General features: G+C 35.2%; 1 protein-coding gene across 1 annotated transcript in view; it reads left to right on the forward strand.

Annotated features, from left to right (window-relative positions):
- LOC129508221 (uncharacterized) overlaps positions 1 to 23,520 on the forward strand; it is a gene marked incomplete at its 5' end in the record, with an annotated part of 286,519 nt that overhangs the window by 218,584 nt on the left and 44,415 nt on the right. The window contains one exon of the mRNA XM_055323237.1: positions 4,563 to 4,722. Within this exon, the coding sequence (XP_055179212.1) occupies positions 4,563 to 4,722 (160 nt within the window). The remainder of the gene's footprint in view (positions 1 to 4,562; positions 4,723 to 23,520) is intronic.

Genomic DNA, 23,520 nt, shown 5'->3' on the forward strand with positions numbered 1-23,520 from the left:
TACTATAATTTCAAACCAAAGCCATTTGGAATTCAATTAGTGTTACACAGGATAGTGAGTATTCAAGTTTGTTTTTGTTTTTTTTTTAGAAACCTCACAAAAGCTAGCTTTTTCCATACATATAAAAACTTTAGGGTCATACATCTAAAATGTTCAACAAGTCTGCTAAAGAATATGTGAACAGATTTCAAATACTCATTTTTTCAACATAAAAATGAGAATGAATTTTGACAAGCATAAGCTGCTCAGACCTTTACCTGAAGCATTCTAACATACTTATACCAGCAGGTAAGTAGTTATATCAATAAGCACATTGATTACGATATGTGTAAAACCATACTGCTAAACTCATTTGTAACTTTTAGAGTTTGAAAGAAGCAATTGTATTTTGATTTTTTTTAATTCATATATATCCATATATCTCTCTCTCTATATATATAGACAGATATATATATATATCTTTTTTTCTTTTGGAGCTGGCTTAAGTTATAGACTCCATCTTTTTCATGACCCTTAAAATACTATATTAGCTAAATGTCCACACTTGTCCTTTTTAGCTTTAACAGAAATGTCACATCCTAGGTTTCTGTAAATGACCCACATTCAGATGTGAACCAAACATAATAGCTTATGCCATTCACCAAGCAATGAATTACTTCAAATGTAGGACACAGGGCATAGGACTTTGTAAATTACTTTGTTTCATTGGCCGTCATCAGAACCTGTGGCATAATATGTGACCTATTTCTATAAACAATAATGCCTACGGCTTTACAGACAGGTGGAATACAGTTTCTTTCTTAATTACATTTTGAAGAAATAATTTAAAAATGTAGAATTTTCAGATATTTTGAATAGTTGTATTGTTAAAAGAAATCCAAATTTGTAACCATCATCATGTAATGATATATATTATCATAAAATATTAGCTTTTTATACATAGCACAACTCAAACCTATAAAAATGCAAAAATAATGCAATGAACTTGAATATTCTTCTCCTAATTTCACTAATTATTAAAGTGTTTGGTTTTCTCTCATCTAATATAGTTAATATTTTCAATTTTATATAAATCAATCTGATCTTTATACACATACACACACACCCAAAATGGCAGGAAATACTTGGAAATACATGTGCATCTGTGTGTGTGTATGTGTGTGTGTATTTCTGACCCATTTGAGAATAACAAACTTTAATAACTAATTATAATCATGGAAAATTTAAGCTTAATATTTTATTGACTGACTCCAATGTTGTCTGAATAGAGAAAATAGTCTGTTCTCTCTCTCTCCAATACCCAGTAATGCCCAGTTTATTTATAAAATAATTGTTTCAATTTTTTTTTACAAATAAATATAAACTTAACATAAATAATATATTTTATAAATAAAATAAGTTTACTTATGAAATGTACTGAAACTGTTTTGACATTGTATATCTTTATAGAAATTTCCTTAACATTTAATCAGACTCTAACTTTCTAAAGAGAGCCAGAAAAGTGAAGTTCAATAGATATGCACCAATGTTGATCACTATGTACTGCCTAACTCTCTGAAAGGATGAAATATTTTGGATAAATGTTATATGGCTTGATTGATTACATAATCAAATGAATTACATAATTATCAACACTCAGTTTATTTTTAAAATTTTGCATATATAACCAGAGACTATTTTTTTGTGTCCCTTTTTTTGTGTGTGTGAACAGTCTCTAAAAAAATAAATAAATAAACAGTCTCTATTAGGCTGGAAAATATGCTAAAATCTAGTAACTGTTGATAGGTTGACTCATTTACAATCCATCTTTAACCTTTTCACTGGAAAATGCCACTCAACATGGTGAAAAAAATGTAAAACTAAAAGGCAGTTAATCTTTGTATAGCTTTCCATATTCCAATGTGTCATTTTGTTCTCTGTTCAAACATTTGTGTACCATCCTGTAGATCCTGGCTTGGATGTTCACATAATTATTCTTTTACACAAAATGAAGGAAATATACAGAGGAGACAGACATTTTCTGGGCAAAAGGAACAGAAGCTAGCAGAAACAGGACTGTGATTCCTAATTAATTCAAAGTTAATTACATAGTTGGTAATCCTGCACTTAAAATCTTCATATAGAAAATGTTTATGGCAGCAAATTGACAGTAATTTAACTACATTAAATCTTACTACCATTAAAAGATAAAGATGGATGTTACATTAAACAAGCTTAAGAGAATGGCAAAGACTAGTTTTTGTTTAACAAGACAACTAGCAAATCATTCAAATGGCCAAACTAGAATCTCAAAGCACAGTAAGAGTAGTAGTTGAATTTCAAGATGGTACCAAGCCATATGGCCAGTCTTGGGCCATCAGTAACACTGGTTGGCAGTTTTGTTTTTATTTCCACTCTGTGATGAGCATAAAATAGTCAGGGGAAAACAAAGACACAGAGTTCTTATTTGGCAGGTAGGGTCAAAAAAATCTATTTTACTATTTTGGAAGAACCATGATAGAGGTCCTTAAGTGAAGATGTATGTTGTATTGGTTATTTTCACTCAACAGTCAGATGGTGGAATGAAATGAACTTTGGTGTTAGTTCTGAGTTTAAATTCTGTCTCCATGACTTATAAGCAGCAAGACTAATTTTTTTTTTAATTTTAGCATATTCATATGTATAAGACAGGATTAAAGGAAGGCTAGATACACAATGGATGTGAAAGGCCACCATTATAATGGGAACTCAACAAATTTTAGTTTTAATTACCTAATCTATAAAGCAAAATATAATTATCCTGATCATTGAAATTAAATACTTACAATTCCCCATTTTGTATGGAAAGGCACTCCATGTAATGCTCAGCTATCTTGGTACTCCAACTTATAACTTGGGAATTTGGTAATAACTTCTCAAATGGGTAGTTTATTGATACTGTGTTACATTAGGGTTCTTGACTATTAGTGGCCGTTAGTTAATTATTAATTTATTATTATGTATGTATGTATTTATTTATTTATTTTTAGGGGGAGAGTGAGAGTAGGGCAGGGACATGGGGAGCAACAGATGGAGAGAGGGAATCTTAAGCAAGCTCCATGCTCAGTGAGGAGCCTCATGTGGGTCTTAATCCCATGACCCAGAAATCATAACCTGAGCCAAAATCCAGAGTTGATCACTTAACAGATGGAGCCACTGAAGTGCCCCACAATTTTACGTTTCTTAAACTAGTTCCAGGTATCCATGGTGAACCAAGCATGTACTACATCACAGGATAAATATATTTCCCTAGAGCTTCAATTTTACTCAAAGTTTTACAAAACAAAGCATATGATATGAAGCAAATATACTGATTGATGAGGGATAGAATACATATTTTCTCTTCTCTGAACTTAGTGTATTTAGTGGAAGAATTTTATAAATATCAGTCTAATTAATATTTATAGTACTTATCCCAATGTTACTAATGAAGTATTAATGTTTTTCAGTAAGATTCTTCCCTAAAATTAAAAAAAAAAGCAGTGCATTTCTAAATTAATATTAAGAGTTGTTTTGGAAAGAGAAAAAGATCCAATGAATGGTTTATCAGGTTAGGTGCTTCACTAAAGTGGTCCATATATCATTCATGTTGGAAAACAACCGACCAAGCAAAACCTCTGTTCCAACTAAGCTGGTCCAATGGGGTTTCTACCAAGGGGCACTAAGATCAACTCACTGAGAAAGAATAAATTCAAACTTAAATTTCCTTTAACAAATCCTTCACATTTGAGTTAATCCGGTATTCATAATATAAATTAATGGCTAAATATTTCTTAATATTCTACCCTCTATTACCTAGACATCAAAAATCAGAAATAGTAGGCTTAAATGGTAGGAAATATCAGAAAGGGAGACAGAACATAAAGACTCCTAACTCTGGGAAATGAACCAGGGGTGGTGGAAGGGGAGGAGAGCAGGGGGTGGGGGTGAATGGGTGACGGGCACTGAGGGGGGCATTTGAAGGGATAAGCACTGGGTGTTATTCTGTATGTTGGCAAATTGAACACCAATAAAAAATAAATTTATTTAAAAAAAAAGAAATAATATTGCACTGCATGTTACCTAGTTGGAATTTAAACTTAGAAAATAATCATTTTAATAAAAAAGAAAGAAAAGTAAAATATCCAGCTATTAAGTATGTTTACTTGTTAATATATCATGCAAATTAGGATAAAATGTTTTTAAATCAGCATAGGAGGAGAAAGTTGAGTTAATGAATGCATTTTGCTTATTCTCACTGATTTCCTTCACTTATCATTAAATCTTTGATACAAAAAAAAATAAATAAATAGTAGGCTTATGGGAGATATTGCAAAAAATCTCCCCCCCAAACCAGATTATTCTTTGACTATGATAGTTAGTGAAGAATAGTATTAAATTATTTCTGGAATGTTAGTCAAAGAATTTCTGAAAAATAAATGGGAACAAATGAACTGGAATAGAATTGATTAAATTGATAAAATAAACAAATTCTTTAAGATTTTTGGAGGACAAAAAGTAAACAGTATTTGGGGAACAAAAGTAACAGATGGTTTTGTTTTTAGATTGCACAGTGATTCTTGGATATTAGATGCATTTCAGCGCATCCACAGTGAAGAAGCCATGTTTTTCATGCCGTATGATTTGGAGATCTCCAATCAGGAGCTCAGCTACATAGTGAAAAGGTCTGAGCAATGGAGAGGAATCCATGGTGAAAGGAAGAAGGTGAGTTGGTTTGAAATAGTTTTGTTTTTTGACTGCACAAGAGAAGCTCATTCTGTTAGCCTATCAGTAAGTTGGTACATTTTCTCACATTGTTCTTTATTATTGTATTTTACTGCCACCACTATACAAATCTTGCAAATTGCTTGTATACTGATTATTTTTTTATTAGTTGAAATGAGGAAACATGGCCAGGTGGTTTTTAGAGTGTAGCACTGTCATTTTCCTGTGGAAATATTTCTTGATACCTGCTGTATATATACAGCAAAATTACACAAGGGTTGTGAAGAACATAAAAGAAGCTAGTGGAGCACCTGGGTGGCTCAGTCAATTAAGCATCTGACTCTTGATTTCAGCTCAGGTCATTATCTTGGGGTCACGAGATTGAGCCCTCTGTTGGGTTCCACACTCGGCAGGAAATCTTCATGAAATTCTCTCTCTCCCTCTCTTTCTCCCTCTGCCCCTCCCCTGCTGTCTTTATCAATCTCTCTCTTTCAACTAAATAAATAAAATAATACATAAATCTTTAAGAAAAAAATAAAAGAAGCTAGTGACCACCTTCCTGCATGTGACATGATTGCTGGCTTCAATGTCATCTTGTGATGACAGGAGGAAGAGAATATTATTATTCTCCTTTGATGTTTTGTTAGTCAGTTCTCTTGCTTCTCTTCTTTCTTTCAGTAATTTCCTTTCCAGACTTCTCCATTGGCTTCATCAACCTCTTCTGTGTTAGAGTCTTTCAGGGCCCTATACTTGGTTTATTTCTCTTCTTACTCTACATACTTTTTTTTGTTGTTGTTGTTGCCCTCCTTTCAAGCTATATCTTCCATCCTTCTGAAGATGACCAAATGTGTATCTCAAGGCTATGCTTCTGTTCTGAGTCCTAAACTAACAAACTAGCAGCCTACTTGATATCTTCAGGTGGATGCCCCACAGATACCTAAACCCAGCACATTCCAAACAAAATTGACTTAACACATGTTGTTAGTTAATTACCAAATGCATTTCACCTGTGTCACAAAGCCACAGGATTCACATATCCATAACCTCTGTATGTGGCATTTTCATCTACTCTGATCACAAAGAACTGAAACTCAGAGTTTCTCTAGACTTTCTTTGTCTCCTAGATTTTTTTTTCAGTTTGTTCATGGAGTTAGTTATATTGACTTTACTTTTTTAATATTTATTCTCTATGCTATTTGCTATTGCACATCTATGATCTCAATTCTCAACTTCTAAAGAACAATAACACTCTGCTAACTGCTCTGTCTACCTTCAGTCTCATGCTGCAGTTACCATGTCATCACATCCACGAATTCATTCTTTAGAATATTTCTAAAATGTAGATCTGACCCCCCCCCTTTTCCTGTCATAAACCCTTTGCCTGGATAGTAAAAGCCAAAATACAGATTATTGCACTTTTGCCATTTGTTATGATTCTTGTTTACCTCTCTGGTGATTAGCCTGTATCCACATGCCTTCCTTCCCTCTCAGACCTCCTCTTGTCAAATGCTTCTTGCTGAAATATAATGAGGCCATATAAAAATAAGGATATTTTGCTAAACATGTTATATTGTTTTACATTACCATCCATTCCTCTCTGTTTTGAGGAGCATCCTCCCAGGTCCTCGGGGACCACCTGGCAAACTAATTCTTCTTCCAGGCTGAGTTTGAGTGTTGCTTTGATGGAGCCTGCCCAAAGAGGGCCATCTCTTTTGTGTCATGGCTGCTTGTTCTATCTGACCCTTCTAACACACAGTCTGAGGATTACTTGTGTTTCCTTCTTCCTTTTTATTTACTTATTTTTTTCTTAAATTTTTATTTATTTATTCATGAGAGACACACAGAGAGAAGCAGAGACATAGGCAGAGGGAGAAGCAGGCTCCCTGCTGGGAGCCTGATGTGGGACTGGATCTCAGGCCCCCAGGATAATGCCTTGAGCCAAAGGCAGACACTCAACCACTGAGCCACCCAGGCTTCCCTCCTTCTTCCTTTTTAGATTAAGATCTTCTTGTGGGGGATCCCTGGGTGGCCAGCAGTTTGGCGCCTGCCTTTGGCCCAGGGCGTGATCCTGGAGACCCAGGATCGAGTCCCACGTCGGGCTCCCAGTGCATGGAGCCTGCTTCTCCCTCTGCCTGTGTCTCTGCTCTCTCTCTCTCTCTCTGTGTGTGTGTGACTATCATAAATAAATAAAAATAAAAAAAAAAGATCTTCTTGTGCAATAAATGAGTGGCTTCTCCATCTTTGTGTTCTCGATCTTTAATAATGTCTGCAGAACATAGTACATTTTTACTGTCCATTCGTTCAGTACAACAATGAATGCAAGCATGAATGACTAATTGAAAATATATTATTTGCCCATATAATGAATATATAATCTACCTCATTCCATTCTCTACCTGATAGAAACCTAAACATTAGCTTTTAAAAAAATTCCACATGGGTTTACTATTAATATATGCAATATGTCTCAAATTCTGTTAATTTGATAGGTAAATATAACATTACAGCAGGCATTTCCACAACAACTGTCCCTGACTTAAAGTAAATCACATTTCACTTTATGATATAGTCATCCTGTCTTCTTCTTCAAAAATCCTTGACAACAGCATAATTTTTAAAAGGCCTGAATTGTTTAATAAATCATCCTAAAAATTAAGCAAAGAGCACTTTCTCTGCAGGATAATGTCAAAGTGACTGAGGTAGATAGAATATATTTATTTCATTATTAAGTTTCACAATATGGAAGTTTAGGAATTTGGAAGCAATCCAAAGTTCAGTATCAAAATGATCTGAGCTGAATCATAGTACCTAACAAGAGAATACAGAGGAAAATAGAGAATTATTTTATTGTTCATGATTATTTGTTTTGTGTAGGGAAGTCAGAGAGAGTGAGAGACAGGAGAAGGTAGGGTGGAGAGGGGGTTGGGGATAAAAAGGAGAAGAAGAAAATGAATGTTTAGCTGCTAGAGGGAAAATTAAAGGAGATTATGAAATTCTTTAATTCTTTAAAAATTAATATTTATTCCCTCGTTTATCAAATGATTTAGCTGACCCATGATGGACAAAAGTAGAACTCAAGAAAAGACCTCAAATCTTGTGTGTTCATAATTCTGACAATGTATACACATTTAAATGGATCAAAGAAAAGACAATTGGATTAAATATAATTAAAGTAAATAATTTAATAAAAAAACATTTGTGTCCTAAGTAAAATATTTTGGCTTAGATTCTTTTGGGCCATTAACAAGCATTAATATATCTAGATATATTGCTGCTGTCTCTTCCCCAACAAGTATAGACTCAGCATCTATCAGTGAGGAGACTCACAGAGATGTTTATGCAAATCATTTGAAAATCTGGAAAGCACCTGTTATTTCTCATTATCCGGGTTGTGTTTATTAAGCGTACAGAAATGTTCCTAGAACTTAAATGAATAGACATACATATTTTATTTGTTATGTCTCTTCATGACCTGGTGTTTATACCATGAAGACTTCCTCTTATGATTAATTTTTTAAAGTTCTTCTTAACCTATTTTACCTTTGCTTGTTTAGTTTATTTCAATAGGGAAGCAAGGTAGTCCTGTTGAATAATTGAAGTACTAATTTCAAGATACAATGCCAGTTTAATTTAGAACACTGATCTGTAGTCTAAGTTGCTAAATTAAGAATGGAACAGATACTTTAATATGAAAGTATTTAAAGTAAGTATTCTAGAATTTTTGCATTTTAAAAATTTGATCTAGATCTTTGCCATAGTATCAGCTATTAAGCACATGCTTCTCGTTTTTATGCTCTGGATTAAAAATTGCCACATAAATGGACACTTTATAATATGCTTAATTTCCTTTTATTAAATTGATAAATGCAAAAGCACAGAACACATTTACAGTATGATGAGAATTTAGGATTATTGCATTTTGTAATTTTTATATTGTTCATACATATAATTTGTCATTTGTGCAAAGACAGCCAGATGATAATTTCAAAGTATTTTAACCATTTTTTTTTTTGAAAAGGAAAAGGTCACTTTCAGTAGTCAGAAAAGACATCATTCTATTAAACTAATTTGCCTACATGCAAATTTTGTCATTTTTACCTCATTAACTATTTATCATGAGTAAAAATATATATATTCATGAAGGGGCAGCTCACAGCCTGATGGAACTGGAACTAATATTTTGCAACTCTAATGATTTTTTGCATCCCTAATTAGATAGCATAAGGTTGATATGATTAGGTCAGGATGTAGTGTTTTTCATTAAAATACATTTTAGAAGCTGTATTCATAATCTGCCCTTGCAATTAAATAATGAGCCTATGAATTTAATATTATCGACCCAATTATTATCCCATGCAAACGTATACCTTTAATAAATTTGTGCCGTAGGACCTTCATTAGCAACAGAAGAAATGATATTTCTAGGTACATAGATTGAATGGCTATGGTTAAACTTATATAATGGTTTTAAACATATCAGGAAGCAAAGCTTCAATACTTAGGAATTTAATTCCGAAACGTGCCTTACTATTTGTTGAAGACTAATTTGCATTGTAATTATTTTCTTAAAGAAACTACCACTTGAAAAAAAAAAAAGAAACTACCACTTGAAAAGGGGCTATTGAAGCTCATAAAAATAGCAGGATGTTAGGGAGAGAGAAAGGGTTGGAGAAAGTTGTGCCTTGTGGGACAGTGGACAGTACAGTTAGAGATCCATTCAAGCAGCATAACTGAAAAGCATAAAAACTAAAATGTCTATTTCTCGAGTATCTGTATTATCTGGGAACTAACAGATGCAATTAATGAAGGTTAGCATTTTGTTGTTGTATGTTAGAATAGTTTTTATTAAGAGATGGCTATACGATGGAATTATGTTGGGGACTCTGAGAAGGAGCTACTTATCTCTTATTATGAATGTGTAGGGGGAAACACAGGGCTAACATATACACATACCCATTCCCCCTTCTTTGTCTAGTCTTCACTATTTATCTACTACTCTTGTGCACTGGGATGACGATTTAAAGTTCTTTAGTTGATGAAATTCTGTTCTGAAGGTTATATACAATCTATAATTTTTAATAAAACATGATGATTAATGAATGATGAATTTACATTTAGTAATGAGTTTTATAGTGAGCTAACCCCTAAGCATTGTTATTGACACAGCAAACTGCAGGCAGTGTGTCATGGCATGACTTTGTTTTCCTAACTACTCATTTTTACTTGGGGAGTACAGTAAGGGAGGAGAAGAAGCTTCAATGAGGATCTTGAGGGGCCAGGTGGTAGCAAATAGATAAATGGATGTATGTTGATGAGGATTTAGGATGGAGACACTTGATAGAACTTTCCATGTAGAAGGAGACAGTGAGTAGAGGTGTTGTGATAGGAAATGCCAAGGCAAGTTTGAAAACTGAGAGCAATTTGTTAGGGCTGAACAAAGGACAGAGAGTGTAAGGAAGCAAGAGAGCAGTCTGGAGGAGATTAGAAATTGGAAATGTGCACAATGGTGGAGCTATATATTTTTCATAGGCAGTGGGAAGCCATTGAAAGCTTTAGTAGAAAGAGATAACTCATTCCATCAGAAATTTTGTTGCCTCTGCATTGAATTCTATAAACTGCTTATTTTAAAGTTCTAATGTTTTTAATACACTCTAATACATAGTTCAGTTTTCCATCAATCATTCGATTCAATTCAATCATATGATCACTTATAGATTCTGTTCTACATGCCATTTAGTATTCATTATCCTGATCTTCAGCGGAGGGATAGGTTTTGCAAGCTTGATGGGGGCTTGAAGTAGGTGAAGATAAATAATAAGCTAAATTGGACCTAGCCAAATTTGTAATTAAGAATGGAAGGTAGTAGCAAGTGGAAATGGAAACCAGGAGTCAGACTGAATTCAAAATGGCAGATGTCAGAGTGGTGACTCCACCACCAAGAATCTTCAACTCTTGTCCATTCAAAGGGTGGACAGGCTGCTTTGATTACAGGAGGTGGGAAGCAGGAGCCTAATTCAATAAGAGCGAGGCACATTTTAACTCCTCACATCAAGAGAACAAAAGTTGAGCATTCAAACCTGCCTGTAATACTTCTCGTACCCCAAACGTGATTCAAGTGAATTTCATACTTGCAAGATCCGCCTATAGAGGGTCCAGTTCCAAAATGACTGAAAAGCTTTTTACACTGAGTGTAGGGCACAAGAATAAGTGCTCACAATAATAAATGAGCATATTGGACGTCAAAAGAGTATCCTTAGTGAAAGAGACGTTAAAATATAGGAATGCAAATTCCTTTGCATGGGAAGATAGTATGGGGTGCTAAAAACATACTTTGTTGCATTGAAAAAGAGCACTATTTTTATTTTATATTATTTTATTTTATTTTAGTAAAGAACATGTCTTAGGGCCTGGGTGAATACATCCTAAAAGTATGCCTAAATTATCTTAAATATAGGTGTTCCTCTTCAGTAATCAAATATATATTCTGAACTCTACAGTATTATTTTCCTCTTGCATTGAATAAATTCCAAGATCTCCATAAGCATGAAGACACTTATCTTTTAAAGGTTTTTATGTAAATGTGGACTGTATTTAGAACTGTTTATAGAAATTTCAACTTTTGCACGATAGAAAGACTGATATTATTCCAACTAATTTGAAAATACAAATCCTAACCCCAACTTAAAAAAATACATATAAAAGAGAATGATTTAAAAAGTTATATGACCATTGGCATTTTTCTTTTGTTTTGTCTTTCAAATCATGATAAGCATGGAATGGGGAAAACTGTTCTATGTTGGCATGGTGGTTTTGGTTAATTGATACATATTTTTCTCTTGATCTTTTTTATCTCTGAACTTCTGGGATGTCTTTGTATAACTTACTCAATATATTGTTAAATGTTTGAAAGGTCATTTGGCCTTGGAGAGATTGATCTTTTCTATAAAATGAAAATGATAGGTAACGACTAAGGAAAGGAATAACTAGGAGCTTTCTGAAGATACCATAAATGTTTGGGTTTTAAAGATTGACAAAGACTTACATTTTGCTAAGTAGTTCCCCCCTTTATTCTAAAATCATTTCTATTTGAAGTGAAGTGTAATCCATATGTTTTTGATTCATTAACACTTAATTTGTCAGCATCTCTTTACAGGAGTGCTATATAGCAGCCTTTTCATCTTTTTTATAAGCTTATTTTCCTCAGACACAGGAAATCAAGTTTTTGTAAGAGTAAACAAACTTAAACTCAAAGAGACATAAGAGAGTTTTGTTTGTAACAAAGCACCTATTAGCTTTGAACTACTTCTGTACTTGGTATGCAAATTTCTTCCTTAACGGTCCCTAAGAATCAGATATATTTGTAATTAACTGAGGCACAATACACAGCTTTCTGTTTTATTATTTATTGAATTTTCCTACTATCTGACTCTAATTTCTCTTCATGATAAAACAGCCGACTACTAACATATTAATGAACAAGTCATTAATGATAGTTATTTAATTGCCATCTTATTATTTATTCTTATTAATAATGCAGAAGCTACTTATCTTTTAATAATTATGTGGTGGGAAATGGAATTTCATGTAAAGCATTAAACAATGTTCTTTTTTTTTTTTTTTTCCCTTCCCTTTGTAAGTATAAATGTTCTTTACGGGGAAGAATGAAAGTCAAACTCCTTTCCATAGCTGACTGTTATTTGAGAAAAGCTGGTTCCCCAATATCACTTGCATTTGTATAGGCTTCAATGAGATGAAAATACAACTCTATTGAAATACTAGCTCTCCTATTACCCTTTGTCCCTTTTAGCTTATCTAATTTCTGTAGGGTGTTCTTTGGGCTTTTAACAGTCACAAAGCTTGAATAAATTAGAATTGCAAAAATGTCACCTAGTATTATTACCTGCTCAGAGAAACCATTTGCTTGACTCTTAACACTCACGTTTTTGGTAGATAGGTCAAGGAGAAGTTTTTAAAAAGGAACTTAGAATTTAAGTAATATTTTCTTAGGAACAAAGGAAGAAAATGAATAGCTCTTAGGGTGGGTCAGTCACTATGTCAAACAGTTAATACATTGGTTCATTTAATTCTCAAAGCAAATATATGTGGTGGGTACTATTTCCATTTTACAGATGAGGAAACGGGCTCAGAGAGATGAAATAACTTCACTCATCCATCTATTCATTTATTCGCTATTTTGTTATGGATCATCTAATATGAAGTAGGCACTTTTTTTTTTTTAGATGCACATGAAAATAAAATGAAACAGTATCTCTTCCCTGATAGTACAGCAAAGAAGTTAAATAGTTGGAGCTAGAATGCCAATACAGTAATGGTGGGGTAACAGCTATGTGCTGGGGCGGTATGGTGGCAGCTTGAATGAAGATAATGTTGTTAAAATACAGAACTCCACCCAGTACATTTCAAGATCTAATTGGCTTTATTAAGTGATTCGGGCAGGGGGCAGCATCCCATCTAGCAAGTAGAGGGAGCTCAAGGAGTTCTACAAAATGGAAGGTTTTTATGGGAGGGAGATGAGGCAACAAGTTAGCAAGAGAAAATAAAGGATTACTTCAGGCAAGGTCTTCCTTCCTTAGAGGGAAAAGGCTGAGGGTTTTATCATGCAGATTGCCTCCTTTTCCTTTAGGGCAGGGTAAGAGATGGAGAGAGCCCCTGTGACACATTACCTCATTGGTACTCCCGAAAATTCTTGACCAAAAATTCTTGACCAGCTGGTAAAGACTAGATTTCTGGGGGAGTTTGCAACTGCAGTTAGGTTGATTAATAAGTCTCAGTTTGGTGACTTGGACCAATGGACTTCATCTGGGGCCCGTGGCTTTCTTTTAAACAGTCTTAACTCGTTTGAAAGGAACATTGAAAATCTCACAAAGGAGATTATTGATATAGGTATTTAAGATGAAGAAGAGCAGTTCAAGGACAAATTGGGCACCAAAAGAATAGGCAGAGGATAAAATATCATGGCAAACCACAAGAGACTCTTAACTATGGGGAACAAACAGAGGGTTGCTGGAGGGGTGGTGGGTGGGGGGCATGGGGTAATTGGGTGATGGTGTGTAGGCGGATGGGGTAACTGGATGATGAGCATTAAGGAGGGCACATGATGTAATGAACACTGGGTATTATATCAACTGATGAATCACGAAATTCTAACCCTGAAACTAATAATACACTATATGTTAACTAAATTGAATTTAAATAATTTAAAAAATATTATGGCATTTTGGAGAACAGAAAAGAATTTAGTATGGCTGGAACATGACTAATGAAAGCAATAGGCAAGAAATGATACATATTAATATCTCACTTTTCTGTGTGCATTGCAAACCACAGTTGCCCGTAATTCAATATTAGTCAATACAAAAACAACCCATGGAAGACTGTAAAGTGAAGTCAAAAGTTACAAAGATATACATAAAATATTCACATGGTGATATCTTCCTTTGGTGTAGGAGTATGGGACATGTACCTTGCCTTCTTTGTGCTTTTCTGAATTTCCTACTAATTTTCATGATGAACACATTATTTTTATAATTTGGAGGAAAGATCTATAAAAGTGTTCTTTGAAGGAAAAAGTACCAAGCACAATATAAAATCCTTTGCAAGCCACTGCCACATACTACTCGGGAGCAATTCATGCTATGCTCATGACTAGGAGTTTGAGCCATGACAATCTGTCTCCTCCGAATGGCCTCATGATCTGTCTTCAGACAGGGAAGAAAGAAAATCACAGAGAGCATTAATGTCATAAGGATGCACTGGCCAACATTGCCCGGTGTTTCTCCTTCCCCATTTGGATTATCATTCAGATTTGATGAAACATGCACCTTTCTTAACTTGGCAGCAGAGCGCAGTCACATTTTGTGTCTCCTGATGAGATTTGGTTGGTTGTTTCTCTTTGTTCGCATGTCCTCCTTTCCAATTAGAAATGCGGTTTGGTTTCCATTGTCACCAGCAACAGCAGCAGTTCTGGTTTATGCCTCGATGAGGTCCTAAAACACAGCTAAGCTGCTGTATATTTGGCAGGAACAGAGTCACCATGCAGCGCTCCAAGTGACACACACCACCATCTACATTTAGCTCCTGGTTTTCAGGCTGGTCCCTTGGCTTCTTCTCAGGCAAGCTGTTGGAAAAGCTCTCATTGTCACTCCACAGGCTGTCACCAGGTCAGGCAATGACTCATTTGTCCTCATGCTTTCGATACTTGCTTACTTTTTATTTCTTGATAGAAAAAATTTGTTTATGGATTTCTTGGTACACTTTTCTCAAATAAGTGTTGCCCTGGCCAAAGGTTTGATCTTCTAGATGGTTTTAAAACTCTTGTTTTTTCACATTTGACTGATATTCATTTCCTGGGTCTTTTCTAATTGTGTTAGTCAGATACAAAACTTAAAAATTGTGAGCAATAAGCCTAATTTTGGGGATCCCTGGGTGGCGCAGCGGTTTGGCGCCTGCCTTTGGCCCAGGGCGCGATCCTGGAGACCCGGTATCGAATCCCACGTCAGGCTCCCGGTGCATGGAGCCTGCTTCTCCCTCTGCCTGTGTCTCTGCCTCTCTCTCTTTCTCTCTCTGTGACTATCATAAATAAATAAAAATTAAAAAAATTAAAAAAAAGCTTTATAAAAAAATAAGCCTAATTTTGTCATTAGGATGGAATGAGGTAGGGCAATAAGTTTATTTTTTTTAACAAAGAGCACAGTTTTTTAGCTAAACTTTCAATTTCTTTTGAAATATATGTGATGTTTTTAGATATTGCAAAATCTAAAGGAGAGGTCAAGAGATTCTTAAGTAGAGGGAATTTATTACCCTTGACCAAGACTTCAAACTCTAGGCCCTCTCCACGGAACAATAGTCATAGTCTAATGAAGGGTAGAGATACTTATTAGTATATATATGCATTGGTTCAAATCATACCATTGTTTTATATCGTGTATTACCAAAGGAATTTTTATTTTTATTTTTTTATTTTTATTTTTTTCCAAAGGAATTTTTAATTTGGAAAACTAATTGTCCCTATTACCAATTTCTTTTAATGTCTATATCATACTTTTAAAATCTATAGTTTCCATTTCTTAATTTCCACTTTTTACCTATATATCCCAGAAATAAACTAAAATTCCTTTTAAAGGAATCTGTGAGCATCCCTTAAAGTATAGTTACAAACGTCAGAGCAATCAGCGGACCCTACTGAGACAAACATTGAGTTAACTAATAAAGGTCTTATTGTATTATTTTAAAATGTATTTGCCTCTTTAAAATGAGTCAAATACTTTAACAACTTCATTAAGATATAATTTGTAACTTAAGGGCACCTGGGTGGCTCAATGGGTTAAGCATCAGCCTTTAGCTCAAGGTCATGATCCCGGAGTCCTGGGTTCAAACCCCACATCATCGGACTCTCTGTTCAGCTGTTCAGGGGCATCTGCTTCTTCCTCTCTCTCTGCCCCTCCCCACCATTTGGGCTTTCTCTCACTCTCTCAAGTAAATAAATAAAAGCATTAAAAAGCAACAACAATGATAATTTATAATTATAATGTTAACCCATTTAAAGTCCCTAATTCATACACAGACCAGGTTGAATCTAAAAAGTTAAAGTCTGAAGATTCCAAGAGGTCTTTTTAATTTTTTCCCCAAGATTTTTAAAAGGGATTTTAGAACAATACAGCCCAGAGAATTTTGACCCAATGTTCAATAATAAATGCCAAGAAAAAAAGTTATTAATAGTGTGAGGGTTTTTTCTCTTGAGCCTCATGATAGCTCTTATGATGTTCTGTTTGTTGCATACCATACAATTATGTAAAAGGAAATGGTACCAAAGATCATCAGGATCAAAAGAGAATTGGTTCTGTCATGATAATAGTGTTTTTCTGAGGCTCTCATTTTATTTGCCAGAGCTTCAGGGTCATTGAAAATATCTATTATAATTTTTACTTAAAACATCAAGCTTTCATCTTGGTATTTTTTTCTGTTACAAAAAGAATGTAGAATAGTATCAATCCCGTAACAGACGTATTAATGATGTGTAAGCAGTGGTGGAGATTGACCCAGTTAACAATATACTATCATCCCCTGTATTATCATACCTGGAGAAGTGAGTTGTTATTTTTTGCAGTCTTCAACAGACAGGCAGGCTGTTTCTCCTGAGTCCAGGAAGAGTCACACAGGAACTATATACACTTTACTGAAATTTACCACAGTTCAGGAAGAGTTTCATTGTCACAAATGAATGTATTGATGGCCCTCAAGGTGATTTTACAACAGTGCTCAGCAAAAGCTACATCTCTATTTGCCTTCCATTTTTCTCAACTTCTCCAAGATCATTCGTGTCCATTAGTGAAACTCCTAAAAATTCATTGAAGGAAGTCCTGTCATCAAGGGGATGACATAAATAGAAGAGGACACTCAGGGTTTTTGTCCTATTTACAGGACCAAATATTTCTGAGACTTCCTGACAGGATGTGCTACATATGCTATTTTTGTAACTTGAAATTTGATTCACTTTATCATTTAATAGATTTGCCTACCATTCACCAAGAATAATTAATATCAAATCTAAGCTCTACAAATAAAACATGACATTCAGTTGTCCCAGAGAATGACATATCATATACAGCATTTCCTGAATTTAGTTTCTTTTGTTTTGGGGTAGGAATCCCACATTCAGGAAAATTTTTGTTGTCACTTGTTTGCTTCTTTGTTTCTGATGCATTGGATTCACTGAGAAGGCAAATCACCTCTCTCTATGAAACAATACTAAAGAAAAGTTTAGTTTTTTTTTAAGATTTTATTTATTTATTTATGAGAGACACAGAGAGAGAGGGGGGCAGAGAGACATAGGCAGAGAGAGAACAGGCTCCTCACAGGGAGCCTGACATGGGACTCGATCCCTGGACTGGTATCATGCTCTGAGCCAAAGGAAGATGCTCAACTGCTGAGCCACCCAGGGATCCCAAAAGTTTAGTTTTTAATACTAATTGGTAGTTTTATGACTGAACCAAGTCATCTAGTAGGTTAGGTAGTAGTATCCTTCCTTGTTTCCTCTCTCCCTCACTTCTTTCTTTCTTTCTTTCTTTCTTTCTTTCTTTCTTTCTTTCTTTCTTTCTTTCTTTCTTTCTTCTTTTTCTTTCTTTCTTTCTTCTTTCTTTCTTTCTTCTTTCTTTCTCTTTCTTTCTTTCTTCTTCCTTCCTTCCTTCCTTCCTTCCTTCCTTCCTTCCTTCCTTCCTTTCATCACTCTTTTTTTAAGATTTATTTATTTGAGAGAGAGAGAGAGGAAGAGAGAGAATATACACACAAGCATGAGTGGGGGGAGGATCAGAGGGAGAGAGAATCTCAAGCAGACTCACCACTGAGTGCAGAACCCAACACAGGGCTTAATCTCATGACCCTGAGATCACGACATGAGCTGAAATCAAGAGTCAAGATTCAGTTGCTCAATCAATGGAGCCACCTAGGTGCCCTCTTTTCTTCATTCTTAGATAAATTCTGTGCATAACAATTTTATTGTTGTTGGGCTCAACTCAAAGATATAATATATAATCCTCATGCTCAAGGGTTGGGGAAGCCAGTCTACCATGAGGGTGTTGATAATGGCTACCCATAGTTTAAAATGATCCTGTCAGCCACTGGTATTTCCCATTTTCAATATTCAGAAAATTTGCCAGTGATGAAAAAATTTAAGAGGAATATGATGAGGAAACATGATGGCAGTTAGCAAAACAAAGTATTTTTTATTAATTGTGTATTTCAGGCTTGAGATTTAGCTAATCCTGACATTTCTGAATATGAATATAATAGTGGAAGACTTTTGTCTTTAGTGGAACACTTTTGTGTTTAGACTTTTCCACTAAGCCTAATCATTGTAAATGTATTGGCTTGACAAATGGTAGTCAGTATAGTGCAAATAGACAAATGGGTTTTTCATTAGTAAATATGTCAAAGGGGTAATGAATATGGTTTTCACATGTTACTATAAAACAGAAACACTCATCAAATATTTTTTTTTTATGTAATTCCCCTAGGTTGTTTCTGATAAAAACTGTCCCAGCCCCAACTAAATTTGTAAAGTGCTTCCCAATGAGTGATGAAGTACAGAAACTTATGCTGTTAGGTAATTGGAGTAGAAGGAGATGCTTATTCCCGCCTTCATTTTTGGTGAAGAATCACCTTATACTGCAGGAGTACTATATAAACGTATAGATGTAAACCTTGTGTAACAAGTCCAAGTGGCGAAACATGATCATACAAAGTGGAACCCTTCTAGAGAATGGGAGGTCTTTTCCTTGTCTTTGTTTTAGATTTTAAATCTAAAAGATTTTGCTTCTAGCATCTAACAGTTATTTGAGTATTTTATGAAAATGTAATCTATTTGTAGATTTTAACTTCAAACACCAAAAGGAACAGCAGTATCTTACATTAATATCACATGTTAGAGTCTTCAACATGTTGTCAACATAATTCTATTTGTTCCCTAGAGAAACCTTGAGGTAATCAGGTCAGGAATTTCACAGGTGAGGGAAATTAGTGAGATTCAGAAAGATGACTTGCCCATCATAATAGATGTCAGAGCCAGGACTAAAATCTAGGACATTTTGCCAGGCATGATCTTTGCACATGTCAGAATATTTCAGGGAAAAGATAAAAACCTCCCAACTATGAACATTTTTTTGCCTTTAAATTTGTGTTATTTAGTAAATGATGTGCAAGTGGGTTATATGGCATTTTGCCCTCAATTTGAAACCTTGAAATGATGAATGGTAAAACAGCTTCTGCTGGATGTTCAACCCAAGAATCTTAGCTTGTCTGTCAAAGCTTCAAAAGTCGAGCAGGAGGGAATGGGTTTTCGAGTTTCCTATTCGAGATCCACCGGAATTTTAATATTACTCCCAAAACACTGATCAGGAGCTGAGCTTGTTCCTGTGGTAAGATCTAGTTAAGGAAATAGTTGGAAGACATTGATGAGGGTCCTATGGTAGGAAGACTTTTCCAGATCTTAGAAGGCTACTTAAAGGATCAGAACACCATATTTTACCTGAACACTATCACTTTAATGGAAGAAGATTTCAAGGTCATGTTAATACTTTATGTGTTTCAATATAGTTAGGTAAATAATAATAATAGTAAGTTATTTCCCTAAAACATAAAGACCATAGAAAGTAGACTAACAATCGTGTTACTTTATTCACACACACAAAAACAATTATCAGACTGAAACTCAATATTAAAAGAACAGCCAATTCTGTGCAAAGAAAATAAATCAACCAGTTCTTTGACTTTACTGTTGTCATTCAGACAGAGTCACTGTGTAATTGGAAGTCAGGACATCTCATAAAATGGACTTGGGAATCTGGATAGTAGAACTTTACAGGCTTTCTATCTTGGCCTCTGCTTTCAGCAGTCCTATATCTTTGTGTCAATGTAGCCTAAAAAGCTAGTATGCTGGCTTCCATGTCTAATAAAGAAATACCCATTAAAATGCATGAAATCAGCTAGTACATCTGTCTTCAGTCGCTTTACCTTTACATACAGAGGAGGATCTTTTAAGGCAGTGGTAATGTGACCTTTTCCCGATAATCTCCATTAGCCTCTCACCCCCAAACATCCCCCAAAATATGTAACCTAAGTCAAAATTGCTTGCAGATTCAAAATACACACCTCAGCCCCACCTCCAAGCTGAAGATGTCGCTCATTCCCTCTAACGTATTTTAGAAAATCTGCAGTTGCCACTCCCTAAGAGCTTTCTCTCACCCCATACTGCTCTAGGGTTTTTAGCATATTTACAGATTCCACATGATTTCCTTTCTTTTTATTCTTTTTTGGCCACAGTCAAGTGATTTCCTAGCCAAAGTCCCCAAGCTTCTTTCTTCTTAAACTCCTGATTCCTCTATCTCCTTTCTATGATAACACCACACACACACACACACACACACACACACACACACACACACCCTTTTGACCGTTCCCTACTTTTCTCCTCCACTTTATACTGCTTCCTTAATTCCACTAGATATAAATCACTGCATAAACTGCAGATCTGAAGTCCTGGGAGCTCAAAACTCCTGCCGCTTAGCACAGGTTTATAGACTTGTTCTTTTCATCATGGCTTTATAAACGACAGCGTGTGAAGCGAGGTGTAGGTTAAGTAAAAGAACACTGAGGATTTCAATTCCTTGGATGTTTGGAAGCTTTGGTCTTGAAAAGTACACTGAACTTTTGTATGTGAAACTGCCATACTTGAAACTTTAGCACTGACCTCAAGATTCAGTCTTAATTTGAGCAAGGAAGCGTCATTGCAAGCATAAATGACTCTTTTTAAAAACTGAACATTACTGAGGTTTGAACAACAGGTTGGGTATCTGACATTGAATGTGGAATAGAATCAACCCACTGGAGGAGAAAACCCATTTCCAGTCTTGTTAGTTTGGAGATTTTTTTTTTTTCACTTTTATCCTTAGCTTTCTCTCAGTGGTTTATCACTAACTACATCATTGACATATTTTCTTTTACTAAATGGCAAAGTCCTTTTAAAGGAAGAAGGAAAGTCCTTGATTTTTGTGATTTGTAATTTGTAGGGACTCTCATTTATACATCCTTTTAAAGCTCTTTGATATAATTAAATGTGACTCTAAGTATTCTAGTTTATATTATAAGGTATAGCTAGGGTGTATTATATTACTTCCTTTTACAAAGTTTAGTATTTGACCTGAAATGCTTTTATATCCTCCTATTAAAGAACATCTTCACCAGATAAACCTATAAACGGGCTTTTCTAGGTCCTGCTGTAATTATTAATACAAAGCCGCTACTGAGGCTACTACTACTATAAATCATTTAGTAAAGTACTTTCACGCATCTAATTTCAATAAAATGCCATACTTTTAAGGGAAAAGATTTTTATTTTCTTATTTAACATTGATTGAAGATGTCAGAGCAGCTCCAAGGCTTGAACAAAGCTTCAGCCCGGGCTGAAGCTTGGGACTTTGGATTCTAGTACCTGTATTCTTTCTCTTTCCTCTGCAGCTTTTGGAATTCATATGTCATATAGCATGAAGGTCTAGTTCACCAAAGAATTGAGAACAAAAGTCATTTATTTGTTGAATATGATGCAAATTGAACTATTACATTTAAGCTATTAAATGTTAAAATAACTTTTAAAAATCTAGGTTACAACCCACTTTTCAAAACGTTAAATATGTGTATCACACACCACAGTATGAACAAATAGTAAATTTTCAGTCACATTCCTAACTCCAAAGAACATGCCATCCTATTAGAGTAGATAGAAAGCATAAGCATTTTAAGACATGGAAAACAATTCGAGGAAATTATTTTATTATTGTTATTTTAAAAAGATTTTATTTATTTATTTGACAGAGGGAGAGAGTGAGAGAGAGCGAGAGAGAGGGAGAGAGAGAGAGAGAAAGAGAGAGAGAGCACAAACAAGGGAAGTGACAAACAGAGAGAAAGGGAGAAGCAGGCTCCCCGGGTAGCAAGGAGCCCAGTGTGGGGCTCTATCCCAGGACCCTGGGATCATGACCTAAGTCAAAAACAGATGCATAACTCACTGAGCCACCCAGGTGCCCCCTGAGGAAATTATTAATATGAAAAATGAGTCAGTTCTATAGGAGTTGAAGCTTCAGACACCATCTGGGATAGAGGTGGTATAAGATAAATTGTTTCCTTCTTGTCACACAGAAAACCGCAAAGAGCTTACCAAACACTATTCTCTGCATAGGGAGGGTGGCTGATTCATGTGACTCCAGAAAAGTCTGCCCCGGTGTCATTTCCCCTTTGGGAATTTTACCAGCATCACTGCTGCTCCTGCTGGCTGGAACACAGAGTTGTCTTCCTCCCATTCTGAAACTCCCACAGAAGTGTGGATAAGCTATCCTCTCTTTGGATCCTTCCACATTGCCCAAGTACCCTCAACTTACAAAAGAATTGACTAAATATTTAGAACAACAGGGAAACAAGATGAAATGTAAAAAGTTTCCAGCTTACAAACCAGTTTATGACCCCAGCATAGCTAATTTACTCAGTGGGAAGACCCTGGCCTTTTAAAACATCACTTTGGAAACACAGCATCACACCTTTACTCCGGAGAGCCTGTATAAATTTTTAGGAACTTCCTATTTCCTTGTTTTTGTTTTTTTTTGTTTTTTTTTTTTTTTTAACTCCAAGTTTGCTGCCAAACAAAGGAAACTCTTTACAACCAATAAGATTGGAAATGATCTCCTAGGGTCTTTCATGGTGGCAAACTAGGAACTTTATGGAGTTCTGTCTTCTGGTCTGAGGACACATCCCCCCAATCCACCCCAGTGAGTTGCAAAACTGTGGTGACTGACAGGGCAAATAATCCAAATTAAGGGAGAAATGTAGCTTTCTTTTTCTTTCTGGGAACAGAATTATACCATGACAAACTCAGCGATCCAGCAATATCATCCAAGTAAGTATGGCATTCCTACAATGGGAATGATATTTTTATATCACCAGGAAACAGGGAGAATTGGAATTACCATATTGTTGGATCCTAGTAAGGGAACAATTTGAAGAAAGGAAACGTTTCAATAAGTTACTTGAAGGATAAGATATAGAGGAGCAAGCACTCGTATTGTACGTGACATATTGAGCCTGTTACATTTCTTAAAATAACCTTATTTTTCCAAGTATAGGAAAAGTGTCTGCTAATGAACCTTTCATCATCAGACTTCTTAATTAAAAGAATGTGAGGAGAGGAAGGGAGGTGGTGGGGGGTGGCACTTTTATCCAGGTCATCCCCTCATCTCA

This window comes from Nyctereutes procyonoides, unplaced genomic scaffold (assembly GCF_905146905.1).
Source record: "Nyctereutes procyonoides isolate TBG_1078 unplaced genomic scaffold, NYPRO_anot_genome, whole genome shotgun sequence".
NCBI classification, from domain to species: Eukaryota; Metazoa; Chordata; class Mammalia; order Carnivora; family Canidae; genus Nyctereutes; species Nyctereutes procyonoides.